At 43.2% G+C, this 15,000-nt stretch overlaps 2 protein-coding genes across 2 annotated transcripts in view; one reads left to right on the top strand and one right to left on the bottom strand.

Moving 5' to 3' along the window:
• Nucleotides 1-798: 798 nt before the first annotated feature.
• On the bottom strand, nt 799-9,943 carry LOC143277933 (uncharacterized). Its single transcript, XM_076582910.1, has 4 exons — nt 9,795-9,943; nt 7,490-7,722; nt 5,485-5,635; nt 799-3,830 (listed from the first exon to the last, which is right to left on the bottom strand). Exons 1-4 carry the CDS (start codon nt 9,828-9,830, stop codon nt 2,178-2,180), a joined length of 2,073 nt encoding a protein of 690 aa, XP_076439025.1. The 5' UTR covers nt 9,831-9,943; the 3' UTR covers nt 799-2,177.
• A 303-nt stretch (nt 9,944-10,246) lies between these two features.
• Nucleotides 10,247-15,000, top strand: part of LOC143277940 (uncharacterized) — a 6,084-nt gene continuing 1,330 nt past the window's right edge. Inside the window, exons 1-4 of the mRNA XM_076582921.1 lie at nt 10,247-10,517; nt 12,027-12,202; nt 12,936-13,164; nt 14,213-15,000. The exon at nt 14,213-15,000 is cut by the window's right edge and continues 1,330 nt beyond it. Of these exons, the coding sequence (XP_076439036.1) occupies nt 12,036-12,202; nt 12,936-13,164; nt 14,213-15,000 (1,184 nt within the window). The 5' untranslated portion in view covers nt 10,247-10,517; nt 12,027-12,035. The remainder of the gene's footprint in view (nt 10,518-12,026; nt 12,203-12,935; nt 13,165-14,212) is intronic.

Genomic DNA, 15,000 nt, shown 5'->3' with positions numbered 1-15,000 from the left:
ACTCCACTTCCTTAAAAAAAAGTTAAAAAACTACAAGTTCTATTATAACAAACCATTTGAGCAATTTTACGGGAATTCTGATACAAAACATGTGATTGTAGCCTACTGAGTTCTTTTATAACAAAAACTTTGAGACTACTGAGAGCAAACAACCGGGTAACTTATTTTTTTTTTTTTTAACCATGACAGGTTGGATTAAACTTTTTAACTGTAACGGTTGGTAAAAATTTCCTAAACAGAACAGTCAGAAACCCTTCTTAATCAGTCAGGTCAAAAGCGAACTGAGGCCTTATCAGGCGTGAACAATTCGCAAAAACAGAACATGAATAATAAACCACTATCTTTTTATACATAAATCATGTATAAATATACTGATTCCTTATACATACTATATATACTAACTGACTTCTTTAAAAAAAATAAAACTACTACTTCTATAACAAACAGTGAAAATAATTGACCTTTACCTTTAACCTGAACAGTGAATAAAACTACTTTCCACACAACAAAAAGCAAATCATACTAGCAATCTTTTCATGAAAGTCAAAACTAAAACTACAACAAACCTGTCGAACAACTCACTTCTTAAACAGAACAGGTGAAAACTACTGACTTCTATAACAGGACAGGTGAAAACCAGAGCTCTTATAACAGAACAGTGAAAACTACTGACTTCCTTAACAGACAGGTGAAAACTACTGACTCCATTAACAGACCAGGTGGAAACTACTGACTTCCTATAACAGACCTGGTGAGAACTACTGACTCCCAATAACAGAACAGGTGGAAACTACTGACTTCCTATAACAGACCTGGTGAGAACTACTGACTCCCAATAACAGACCAGGTGGAAACTACTGACTTCCTTTAACAGACCAGCTGAAAACTACTGACTTCCTATAACAGACCAGCTGAAAACTACTAACTTCCTATAGCAGAACAGGTGAAAACATTCAACATCGCATTTGATCACTCAGCACGGTGCCCCAGTGGTGCTGACAGCCAGACAACAGATCACCTGCTGCAATTCTGCCCACTCCACAAGGTGCTGAGGAAGAGGTACTTGCCTGAACCTTCTTCTTCTTCTTCTGCGTTCACTCGTATGCACACAAGTGGGCTTTCATGTGTATGACCGTTTTTACCCCACCATGTAGGCAGCCATACTCCGTTTTCGGGGGTGTGCATGCTGGGTATGTTCTTGTTTCCATAACCCACCGATCGCTGACATGGATTACAGGATCTTTAACGTGCGTATTCGATCTTCTGCTTGCATATACACATGAAGGGGGTTCAGGCACTAGCAGGTCTGCACATATGTTGACCTGGGAAATCGTAAAAATCACCACCCTTTACCCACCAGGCGCCATCACCGTGATTCGAACCCGGGACCCTCAGATTGACAGTCCAACGCTTTAACCACTCGGCTATTGTGCCCGTCGGCCTGAACCAGCTCCAGTGATTGGGAAGCTCTACGGCTGTGTGGAGGACATGCTGTTTACAGCTGCCTTCATCGCAGAGACAGGGATGTCCATCTGACGAATGAGAAGAAGATATTTTTTCTATTTTTTCTTTGTTTCTGGATGATGTTTTGATGTCATCTGGCTCATATTTGGTTGTTGTTTTTTGGGTTTTTTTTTTTTGCTGACAAATCATTATTGCAATGGCATCATTCCCATGCAGCTTGTTTTGAGTTCAACATACACAGCCACACCAGCGCTGGCAGTCCACAGGGAAACATCAATGTTAGGTCGCCAGGAGGCCACAAGCCAGAGGAGACCCTGCACTGCTGCTGAGTCCAGTTTGGTGGTGTTCAGTAGTGCCTGTTCTGATTCAGCATACCCATGTGTTACCTACTCAGCCCAATACTGTCAACAATGATTGCTTAGTTGCGGAGCCAGGATGAAAAGCATGACAGCAATGCCACTGGCAAGGTAACAGATGGTGGAACAACAGAAACAGAAAACGGCATAATAACAACAACAAAAATTTTTTTTTTTAAATAAAAGAAAGAAAAGCTCATTTTAAAGTAGGCATGGTAATCAGATCAGGCCTTATGCTTTGATGACATCTCCCTGAAACCTCAAAAAACTCCACTCTTTTCAAAAACCTGAAGCAACAACAGCCAGGCACCATCCCCTACTCGTCAGCCCCCACCCCCACCCTCATCCTTCCCCCCGTCAGCTGATCAGCAGGCGGCAGGGCACGTTGGGAAGCAGCGGCGCCATCTTGTGTACCTTGCGACGGTGCGCAGCCAGGTTGCCCGAGCTGGAGAAGTGACGCCCGCACACCCCGCAGCCGTACGGCTTCTCCCCAGTGTGCACGCGCATGTGGTCACTGAGACCCCGGGGCCGCGTGAAGGCCGCCTCGCACTGGCCGCAGCGGTAGGCCTTGACCCCAGCATGCGCGCGCAGGTGGAACTTGAGCGTGTGGCGGTGGCGGAAGCAGGCGCCGCAGACCTCACAGCAGTACGGCTTCTCCCCAGTGTGCACAATGGCATGCTCACGCAGGAGGGCGGCGCTGATGAAGGTCTTGGGGCAGAGGGCGCAGCTGTGGCGGCGCTCCCCACGGTGCCGCAGCATGTGGTCACGGAAGCCCCGCACATTGACGGTCTTGCCGCATAGGTGGCACATCTCCCGCGCCTTGTGCTGCCGCCGGTGCTGCTTGGCCTCCTGGGGGCTGCCGAAGGCCTGGCCGCACACCTTGCACTGGTACTCCTGCACGTGTGCCCCCTCCACCCCCTCCTCCCGCACCACCACCATGTACACACTCTTGTCCTGGTTGGCCTGCTGTGGGTTGATCGCCTTCTTCCGGCGCCTCCGCCTGGCCTGCACCTCCGGTGGGAGGAGGGAGATGGCATGGAGCCGGCTGCGGAGGTGGCGGTCGAAGGCCTGGCGCGAGGACAGCTGCTTGTTGCAGGGTCGACAGAACAGGTCTGTTTGTTGGGGCGCTGTCACCCTTTTCCCTTTCCCGCCACCTTTCCCTTTACCTGTGGTTTTGTCCTGACTGGCGTCCGTAGGTTCTTCTTTGGTTTCTTCTTCTTCTTCTTGGGAAGGAGGAGAGTCATCAACACTGGAGGGTGGCGACAGGGAAGGATGTCTCTCTGCACACGGCTCTGTCGTCTCTTCTGTTTTCTTCTGGTCCTGGGGACAATACAGGTGCTGATAGGAACCCCACAAACGTTGATCCACCACGTTGTTCTTCATCCCTGGGGAATCGAGTAACGGTGGGTCTGTACTGTTCCCTGCAGCCGAGTCCAGTGATGGCGGCCTAAGAATGTCCGTTCCATACTCCTGCAGTCTTTCACTGTCTGCCTGAGGCAGCAGCTCTCCTTTGACCCCTAAATGTTCCTGGCTGTAACTAGGCACAAGCGGCTGTGAGTGGAGGCTCTGCTGTGTGGATAAACTCTGCTGTGTGGATAAACTTTGTTGTGTGGGTAGGCTCTGCTGTGTGGATAGGTTCTGCTGTGTGGATAAACTCTGCTCAGTGGATAGGTTCTGCTGTGCAGGTAAACTCTGCTGTGCAGATAAACACTGTTGTGTGGATAAACTCTGCTGTGCAGATGGTCTCTGCTGTGAGGGCAAATTCTGCTCTGCTTGTGTCGGTGGACAGCACTGCACGCTCTCTGCCCAGCTCTCCTGAAGGGTAGGGTGGTGGGGGTGGTGGCTGTGACAGGGGGTTGGTGGTAGAGGAGGTGGTGGTGGTTCAGAGGCCAGGTGATGACATCCACTGCCGCAGCCTGTGCAGCCTCCTGTTTGCTGCTGTTCTGTCTTCACCACTGCTCTCTGTGCTTGTTGGGGTTTCCTCCGCCCTGCTTTGGCAAATGTGGGATTCTGAAAGTATGCATCACACACACACACACACACACACACACACACACACACACACACACTTATAGCAACAGCCGTCTGATGTTTGCAAAAAATAAAAATAAAAATAAATAAATAAATTAATAAAATGAATTGATAAATAAACCAATCAATCAATCAATAAAATAAAAATAAGAAATAAAAAAGTGAAGACTCAGTCAGTTTGTTAGCGAAAAGACAGCATCAAAACCATGAGGAAAGAAAAAAAATATCCTTCTTTAAATCAACTTAAAAAAAAAAAAAATTTAATGTCATTTTTGATTAGGATATATAGCATCATATTACAACTAAACTTGTTATAAAGATTAGTTCTGTAAATTTTTATCATTAATTCTACATCACTTTGGATTAGGATAATATTGTATCATATTACGAGTAAGCATGTTATAAATATAAGTTCTGCACTGATTTACATTCAATATCTGATCAAATCAATGTATTTAAGTGCTTTTAAAATATTTCTATATATCCCTCTAGAAAAAAGAAAGAAAAAAAGTGGCTGTTAATCCGTTCAGTGCCAAGCCTATTTCATTCTCAGTGACAACTATTTGCCAAAGGATGTTTTGGTCACAGAAGATAATAATTTTTTTTTTTTTTTAAGTATATATTCCAGCATGCAAACAACTGAATGAAATGCAAATAGTAAAGGGTGGTAACTCTCTCCATTACACAAGGCACACAACCTCAAGTCAGTGATGCCCACGCATCCTGTGTGCTAGCTGAATCGGTAGCGTGGGCATCGCTGACTTGAGGTTGTGTGCCTTGTGTAATGGAGAGAGTTACCACCCTTTACTATTTGTTAATCATATCGTTTCCTGGCCTCATTATTTGTATAATTTCCAACTGAATGAAATTTATAAATAACCTATACTTTCCTCAAAGAAATATGATTACACTATCCAACAATGACAATTTCACATGAATTTAATGATTCTGTAATAGGGAAATTCCTACAATGACACAGACAGAAATTTCCATCCTGGGGCACTTTTCTGGAAGACGGAAGGGAACAGAAATTTCCGTCCTGGGGCACTCAAGGTATTTACTTTTTTCTTTTATCAACCAAATTTATAAACCTGCATAAAGAAATGTTCTGTTAATTATCTGGATGTAACAAGACTTTTGACCAAATCAAAATAATCACACACAGAGCATGGATACGTTTAAAACGAAGCTGATAGACAATTTAACCAAACAACAGGGGTTAATAACGAATATAATAAAAATTTAAATGAAAGACATGGGAAAACTTACACCAGGCTGACTACCCCCACCCCCACCCCCCAATTTAAATGAAAGACATGGGAAAACTTACACCAGGCTGACTACCCCCACCCCCACCCCACCCTGACCACCTACCCCAAAACAGAGTATGACTGCTTAGATGGTGGGGGTAAAAGCGGTCAAACACATAAAAACCCACTCATGTATACCAGTGAGCATAGGAGTCACAGCTCATGAACAAAGAAGAAAGAAGAAGCAGACGCTCTAGGCTGAAAGCAGATTTTGGGCATCATAAACCTGGAGGAGCACAGACCTGGAGGAACATAGGGATGACCCCCTGAAGTTTGTGCATGCCTGCGGAATACATCACAAAAATATATCGAATATTACTTACCTCTCCAATGTTTTTTGAACTGCCAAAATGGCAGGTGACGTCAGAAGTGCTGACGTGTTGTCCGCAGCTTAGACAGATGAGGGATAGAGATGACCCACATGTCATGCACATGTCTTTCACCAGTGAGGCACTGGACAGATTCTCCTCGTAACTGGACGGAACACACAGACAAACACACGTGTGTGCAAACACCGAGTTGTAGAGTGACAGTAATAAAAATACAAAATCATCACTGAACTAAAAATACCACTGACAGAACATCGCAAAAGTCCTCTTTCTCCAGACACCACTCTCACACACACAAACACACTCACACTCACTCACACACACATACACGTGCGTGCGCGCTAACGAACATGCACAGCCTTCCTCTGACTCAGAGTTTCTGCCTGTGTTGTCTGTGCAGTTGTGTCAAATTCACAATTGTCTCCCTTAGCATTACTGACAAAATATCAATCCCTTATATCAATACCTTTCAGTTGAGCTTATTTACATTCATTTCACTTCATTTCATATTACTGAACTTGATCAACACTTTTCAGAGACTCAACAGCAAAGTGAGTAACACTCGACTGAGTGGTCCTACTCTTCCCACTTGAGCCAAAAGCACACTGAACTTTGGGTAAGAACCAACTGGGGCTGAATGATCTCACTATGATAACTGATATATGTCTCTGATGGGATTCAACCTATCAATCTCCCCGTCATCAGTCAATGGTACTGACTGCTTTCCCATGGTGGCTGGTGGCAACAGATTTCTACAATTTCAAGGTTTAACTTTAAACATGTGATAATTGTTGTTCATGGTCCACTCCACCTTAAACATGTGACAATTGTTGTACCATAGCAATCTCATTAGTTGTAACCATCTGATCAGTTTTGACACACTTGAATCATCATGGGTAGAACTAGAAGTAACTGACTTGTAATATATTGAAACAATTACAGGCAGGGTCCAAGAACTGCTTTTAAAATTGAAGTGCATGTCTTGGTACTGAAAAAAAAGTGAAATGAAGCAAGAAAAAAATAGAAGCTGAAATGACAATACTGAAACCTGCAAGTTAAACAGAAATTGTACTCCTACCCATAAAGCAAACACTGTCACCTTCTGAAAATTACTCATGTCAGTACAAGAATGTATGGTGAACAGTCTTTCCTCTTTGCTGCTTCTCACATCTGGAACAACCTTCCACATCATATCCGTTCATCTGACTCCGTCTCTGCCTTTCATTCTTCACTAAAAACTCATCTTTTTAGAACTTACCTCAAAGCACACTTGGTTTCCAGCTTCTCCAAAATAGTTCATGTCTCCCAACTCACATTGCAAGTATGCAAGTATGAGGAATAAGAGAGGTGGAGAGGGAGGGGGGGGGGAGGAAATGGGGGAAGACAGAGAGAGAGAGACAGAGAGGTCATGAGTGAATTATGTAATTTGTAATGTTTTCTTTTGTGCAAAGCCCACTGAGCTCTAAGAGAGAGAGGGAGCAATACAAAATAATGTACATTATTATCATTATTCTACAGTAGCAAGAGTTGTGACAGAGAGAAAGTTGACAGAATGGTAAAGACATTTATCTGCCAATACACTTATACAGTGTCCATGAGGGTCTGTGTTCGATTCCCGCTCTTACCATTTCTCCCACCTTTGGAAAATCAAACTGAGCATCTTGTCATTTGGATGTGACGGATAAACCATGGTCCTGTGCCCAGCATGCATTTGGCTCAATAAAAAAGAACCCTTGACAACAACAGGATTGTCCTCTGGCAAAATTCTGTAGAAGGAATCCACTCTGATAGGTACACAAATATACAGACATGCACTCAAGGCCTGAGCGCATCAATTGGGTTATGCTGCAGGGCAGGCATCTGCCTAGCAGATGTGATGTAGCGTATGTATGTGTATATATATATATATATATATATATATATATATATATATATAATTGTTTGTCTGAAGGCTAAGATGCCTCCTTGAGAAGCTGAAACTGAAGAGTTGTGATCTCACCAGTTCATAAGGAAACAGGCTATTTCCTCGTCTGTGTAAAGCTGGTGCCGGCCTCCAATGCTTCGCCATCGTTGATAGGCAGCCGTCTGGGCGAACGATGGTGAAAACATTCCCATGTTGCAGCGGAAGCTTTCCGTGGCCTGGGCTGGTTGTGATGTTGCGGGGTTTACGTCCATCACTCCAGCTGCCATCAGACTCAACAGAGTCCTGGCCGTCAGTCTGCCCTGCTGACTCTACCTCAAACAAAGAGAACAGAAACCGTGCAAGTTGAGAACTTCTTTCGCCTGCAGAATACCTAGTTTTACGCATGGCAATACCTTAAACAAGAGAACATAAACCGTGAAAGGTTAGAACTATTTTCGCCTGCAGAATACCTGGTTTTACGCATGGCAATACCTTAAACAAGAGAACATAAACCATGAAAGGTTAGAACTATTTTCGCCTGCAGAATACCTGGTTTTACGCATGGCAATACCTTAAACAAGAGAACATAAACCATGCCAGTTACGAACTTCTCTCGCCTGTAGATTATCTGGTTTTAATTTTAAATTGTGCATGGCAATACCTTAAACAAGAGAACAGGAACCATGCAAGTTAAGAACTTCTCTCGTCTGCAGAATACCTGGTTTTATGCATGGCAATACCTTAAACAAGAGAACATAAACCATGCCAGTTAAGAACTTCTCTCGCCTGTATATTATCTGGTTTTAAATTTAAATTGTGCATGGCAATACCTTAAACAAGAGAACAGGAACCATGCAAGTTAAGAACTTCTCTCGTCTGCAGAATACCTGGTTTTATGCATGGCCATACCTTAACTCTCTCCATACGAACGGCGAAAGAGACGACGTTAACAGCGTTTCACCCCAATTACCATCATCAAAATATTGCAAGCGGAAGGCTCTCATACTGAAGAGGTGAATGTTGACAAAGAATACCACAATTCTTACGACGGAAGCTAAAGGTTGGGTCATTAAGACACCCACTGGACATCCGAGGGGTCTGTGTAGAGGAGAAGAGAGGACTGGCCATACTGAGTGAGTTAAACAAGAGAACAGAAACCATGCAAAATAAGAACTTTTCTCATTTGTAGAATATGTGCTTTTATGCACTGCATGGCAAACTTTCAGTCTTTGCATGGAGATTTTTCTCAGACCACTTGAGCAGCACTGGAATTATGTACAGATTATTGATTATAAATACACACATATATACATAAAATTCTAAACTTAAATTGTGATACCACGTGCAGTGTGCTTTACTCAGAGTCTGAGGCAACCCTGCAATGTTGAGAGAAACACACACACACACACACACACACACACACACACACACACACACAGAGAGAGAGAGAGAGAGAGAGAGCACAATCACAACCATAGTTACTTTAAATATTTCAAACTCACATGGAATTTGATTATCCTTTCCAAAATCATTTTTTTGTAAAAAAAAGAAAAGACACCCCCCACCCCACCCCACCCCACCCCCCCAACACACACACACACACACCCACACCCAAAAAGACAATTTCCACTAAGTCAATGATGAGTGTGTTATGACTATTCATCCTCGGTCTTCTTCTCCCAGACGCTGCGAAGAGTCACAGACTGACAGAGTTGGCCCGCACAAAAGAACTGTTCACAAGACTCCTCTGGACAGAACTGTTGGTTGTGTCAAAGTCTGGATCTCTGCAAATGGTTTTCCTGTCCATTTTGCAATGTTGTCAGATCATCTTTGTTTCTACTGCCTTCCACTTCTGTTCCCTTGAGGACTGTTTCAGCATATCAAATGGATCTTCTTTAGTGGCCAAACCAACCTTGTCTTCTTTTCTGAACTGATGTCAGCGGATCTTCATATGGTCCACAATGTTTTGCTTGATGGTTTGGTGCACTTGTTTGTTGGTGATGTGACTGGTTTATTTGTATTTGTATTTCTTTTCATCACAACAGATTTCTCTGTGTGAAATTCGGGCATCAACTTTGTCAATATTCTCTCTCTCGCTCTCTGTCTCTCTCTTTCACACACACACACACAACACACCACGCACGCGCTTGCGTTTCTTTGATCTTCGAGCACTGACTTGTCGGGTGCTGTGTGTATATTCACGTGTCAAAGTTTTTTTTTATGGAGTTTTTTGTAACAGGCATAGCTAACATTGACGACAAGCTAAGCTCAGCAGAGGATAGCAATTCGTCAATGCACATGTTTCCTGTGGATGAACAGTCATTGGTGTGTTCATTTACCGTGCCTAGAACTGAAATAGTATGAAATGAGCTCTTCTTATGATGAAGAAAAGCGTATTTACCTCACGTTTCTTGAAATTCAGTGGGGATTGAAACATCCAATGCGAAGCAGAGCTAGTCGAACATGTTCATGTTGCATTAACTGATTTTCGTTATTAGTTCGCAAGCATGTCACAAATATAGTTCTTTCAACACTTGTCATATTGCCTACTTTTATCGTCACTTTCAACCCCTTTAACTACTTTATGAAATCGAAACTAAATATATTGCCCATATTTGACTTTTTATACAAATTTGTGTAAAACACCAAGTTTTTTAAAATTTATTTTAGGAGCTTTTTAAGCTGGGAGGTGGATGTTGTCTTTAAGATCTCTTTTAATGTTATACACTTTCATGGTAATTTCCATGTGGACTAGTCTGTAAACGGTTTTCTTTAACTACGTTTTTAAAAAGTTGATGTGTATATTTTGGCAAACAAAAGATGAAACGGAAACAGGAAGTTTCTTTTTCAGCGTGTGAAGTTTCGAATCATTTGGAAGCGATTCTTTACAAACAGAAAAAGACAGAAAACATGCCGAGCTGTTGTGTATGACTTACACAATCCTTCATTTTCTGCTTTTTGTGAAATCGGCAACAAACAATACTGGATCTGTGGTTGTGGTTCCTAAAGTGATACTTTCTTCTTGTTACAAGCAGACGACGACCATCGGACGCAATGAAAAGACTTTGCAAACTTACTGAGAACTAATTGGATATATTGATATTGGTATCAAGCTTGATTGATTGTAAGTACAGGCGCTTTCTGTTTACTTTTTCTGTCATTTAACACTCTCCACATCTTTACTGTTTTTCCAACTGATTACATTACATCCTCCAAAGTGCAGACGATCTTACATGTATACATTAATATGAGAATAAACGCTGAAGTTGGTCAACTCTGAACTTCTGAACCCAGTTGGTGGTTTCAAATGTGAAGAAGTAAATGAGCCTTTGTACATCGAAAAATGTTTAAATCAAGCTTAACACAGACAAGAAACACACTTAACTATATCTACACTGACTACAGACAAGGAACATACACATGGATATATGCGACAATACACACATCACACGTACAGAGAGACAAACATACTGGGCCAGAGACCAAGCTTTAACATTCATATTATATAACCACATTACAGTCATTGCGCAACAGGCTCCCCACCTGAGTAGAGCCGATTGGGAACTGCATTTCAGTGCTCATCATTTGTTTCCTCTTTCATTCAGTCTCACATACACCCTCTCTCTCTCTCTCACACACACACACACACACACACACACACACACACACACACAGATGCAGAAGAGTCAATTCTGAAACAAAATTTTTCCAGGGACCGGTTTCTTGTTGCAATGGGTTCTTTAACATGTGTGAAACGCATGCTACACACAGGATCTCAGTTCTGACTAACACCCAAGGTTTCGTGGAGGAGAAGAAAATAGTGGCAAGTGTGGGATTTGATCTGTTATGCTCAGGTTCTCTCACTTCCAATGCAGAAGCATTACCACTAGGCCACCAATCTAACATTCCCAAAGAGTGAGAAAAAAAGATCCATGAAGTGGATGACCCTCGACTGTGTGGCCCCAGTCTTCTTCTCACTTGAACCCATAGCATGCTATTTTCCTGGAAGGAGCCCGGGCCATGGGCTGAAAAATATCCACCTCTGTCGGGGCTTGAACTCGTGTCCCGCTAGTCATCAGTCTGCAGTGCTGAAGTCAAAGTGCATTGCTATGGTGGCTGGTTCCAGAACAGACTTTGCAAATGATGAGTTATAAATCTCAATTTCTCTCCATCAGAAATTGTATTATGCTGTCTTGAATTTCTCTCTGTATCTCTCTCTGTCTCTGTCTGTGTGTTTGTCTCACATGTCCTGCTGTCAGTTTTAAAGATCACGGTCCTGACGGCGTTATTGGTGTACTTTATAAAAATTAAATTTTATTGGTGTCAATGTCATATACTGTACCATGGAATTCAAATGAGAAGTTATATAATTTTATTTTTATTTTTATAGAAGATCAAGATGTTGGGTTAATGTTCTCTTCGACAATGGCATTTCCCTTGAAGGCTGTACTGGGTCTGCTATTTTACCACTGTTTGTAAAGTTTAAATCCAAAAGTCAGAAACAATTTCAGAGGTATTTTTCTCTGTGTGTTTTGCTATTTTATTGCTGTTTGTAAAGGGTGAGTCTAAAAGTCAAAACAAATTTCAGAGGATTTTTTTTTTTTTTTTTTTCTGTGTGTGTTGTTTTTGACAGGTGCCAGTAATGGCAGAGGATCCGTTGCTAGAGGTCCAGAAGAAGGAAGGAGATCCCATAGACTTCACCTACTACATGGTGCTCAGCCAGAAGTCCACGTACCACAAATGGCGCCACATTGGGATCAAGCATCATCTGGTGACGGATGAAGACATCGCTCATTTCCTTCTGGAATGGTAGGTTGTTGTTTTTTCAGGGGTGGAGTCGGATACGAGTGAAAATCTGGAATTTTTATCTGTATTGAAAGCTTATTTAAAATGACTCTGGTTTTGTGGCATGCATGTGACCTGCAAAATCTGAATATTACAGGGGAAGATTATCATTATGGTGTGTGTGTGGTGTGTGAGTGTTGAGTGAGTGTGTATGTTTGTGTTAAGTGTGGGCATGTGTGTATTGAATGTGTGTGTGTGTGTGTGTGTGTGTGAATGCGTCTGTGTGTGTGAGTGTGTGAACATGCAGGATAGCTCTCAGCTGATTTTCAGTATTCATATGAGAGAGTGAATGATAAATCCAAGCCCAGATGTCTTACTTTTCCATAAGCAAGTGGGAAGAAGGGGAAAAAAACCAGTCTTGGTTTGACTTTTAACCATGAAAACTGATTTATGCTTACTGCTACAAGTACAACTACTACTGTTACTACTAAAAAGTACTACTACACTACTACTACTACTACTACTACTAATTATTATTATTATTATCATCATCATTATTATTATGTTGTTGTTATCATTGAATCAGTATTAGTATTGTTATTACTATTATCTTTATTGATTAGTGTCAGTATCATTATTCTTTTAATGTTATTATTCTTATCATTAGTACAGCAGTAGTAATACTAATGGTAGCAGTATTGGTTGTTGTAATATTATCGGTATCATTATCATCAGTAGTATTATTGATAATTAACAGTTACAACAAAAGCGCAGCCGTTTCTTCGGGAGGAGGTGGCATCTGTGCTACCTGCCAGTCACTCCTGCAGCTGTGCTGTGTCACCTGTGACAAGGTGACACAGACCACACCTGTGGCTGCAGCTGACCAGGTCGTGGTGACCTTGGGCAAGGCTGACAGTCTGGAGCCACCCACAGTCAGTGAGGATACTGCTACTGTTACTACTGGCAATCATCAGCTTGCTTCACAGGTGTGTTGACGACTTCACGTTGGTGGTTTGGTTAGTTGGTAGTGTGTTCTGATAAATTATATTAATATGATCAGTTTTGAATGGTGGATAATCTTGTGCAATTTAACTCAAATGTGCTCTACACACTCCAGTCGTGTATTTCACGCTCTAACACATGCTACACGTTCACACACACACACACACACACACACACACACGCCATAGAACATAGCCAAATGAATGCTTGGCTAAATAAAAATCTTTTGAGATTAATTCAAAATTCACCCAGTGTTGGAGTGTTACGCAGACTTGGAGTGATGGCCTAGAGGTAACATGTCCGCCTAGGAAGCGAGAGAATCTGAGCGCGCTGGTTCGAATCACGGCTCAGCCGCTGATATTTTCTCCCCCTCCACTAGACCTTGAGTGGTGGTCTGGAAGCTAGTCATTCAGATGAGATGATAAACCGAGGTCCTGTGTGCGGCATGCACTTAGCACACATAAAAGAACCCACGGCAACAAAAGAGTTGTTCCTAGCAAAATTCTGTAGAAAAATCCACTTCAGTAGGAAAAACAAATAAAACTGCACGCAGGAAAAAATACAAAAAAAATGGGTGGCGCTGTAGTGTAGTGACGCGCTCTCCCTGGGTAGAGCAGCCCAAATTTCACACAGAGAAATCTGTTGTGATAAAAAGAAATACAAATTGATGGTATGTGTGTGCAATATATATATGTGTGTGTGTTGAATCAGAATGTATTTGTATGTATGTGTGTGAATGAATATTATATGTGTGCGGTATGTGTATGTATTTATGTGTGTGGATGTGTGTGCTGATCAGTCACTGAGTCAATGTGTGTTTGTATGTGTATGTATACATGTATCTGTATGTATGTGTGTGGATGTGTGTGCATGCATGTGTATGGTGATCAGTCAGTGTGTGTGTGTAAGTGTATGTATCATTGTATGTATGTGTGTGCATGCATGTGTGTAGTGATTGGTCAGTGTGTGTATGTGTATGTATCTATGTATGTACGTGGATGTGTGTGGTGATCGGTCAATCCACTGTTGCAGGATGTGAAGGGAGATGGGGGTGCACGCAGCGGAATGAACCTGCGCACCAGAAGGAGACGGGGCCCAGTCTCTAGAGGAGAGAGACGCACGTCAAAGCGTCGGAAGAAAGCATCGACACAGAGGGAAGACAGTCCTGACCACACCATGAGTGCGGGCCACAGCAATTCTGCAGATGGGGAGGACCAGTATTTGGATGATTGTTTCCGCCCCGTGGCAGAGCTGTCAGAGGCAGTGGCACCAAAGGTGGAGCTGTTCGACAGCCAGGACGTCAAGCTTGAAGACGATCTGGCGTCCTCTCCCTGGGAGCACCCAGACAAGGATGACACGGCTGATTCCAAGGAAAACACCATCTTCGCACTCTCCCAACTGCCGCGGGCTGGCCGAGGCCGACCGAGGAAATATCCCATCATTCCTTTGGAGTGCACAGTGTGTCACAAGAAACTGGCCACCCGGGTGTCCGTCATCAACCACATGAAGAGGAAACACCCCGAGACAAAGATCCCTGAGTTGTATCATTCAGCCCCCAGCCCCACAAAGCAGTCCCCAGCCCAAGGGGGGAGGAACAGGAGGAAAGAGAAGAATGAAGCAGACAAGAACAATGTGGATGCAGATGTGGACGGCTCGGCAGAGGAGGAGGACCACCCGCGGAACGGCAGGGCGCCAGTCAGCGAAGCGATGAAGCGGCTGCGCAAAGCGGAGCTGGAGTCGCTGAAGTGCGCCACGTGCGGCGCACAGTTTGAGCACAAGCGGCAGATGTACACCCACCGCCGCCTGTGCCTGTCCAAGGT

This window comes from Babylonia areolata, chromosome 35 (assembly GCF_041734735.1).
Source record: "Babylonia areolata isolate BAREFJ2019XMU chromosome 35, ASM4173473v1, whole genome shotgun sequence".
In the NCBI taxonomy this organism is placed as follows: domain Eukaryota; kingdom Metazoa; phylum Mollusca; class Gastropoda; order Neogastropoda; family Buccinidae; genus Babylonia; species Babylonia areolata.
Note: the sequence above shows the minus strand (reverse complement) of the source record. Positions and strands in the feature narration are given on the sequence as shown.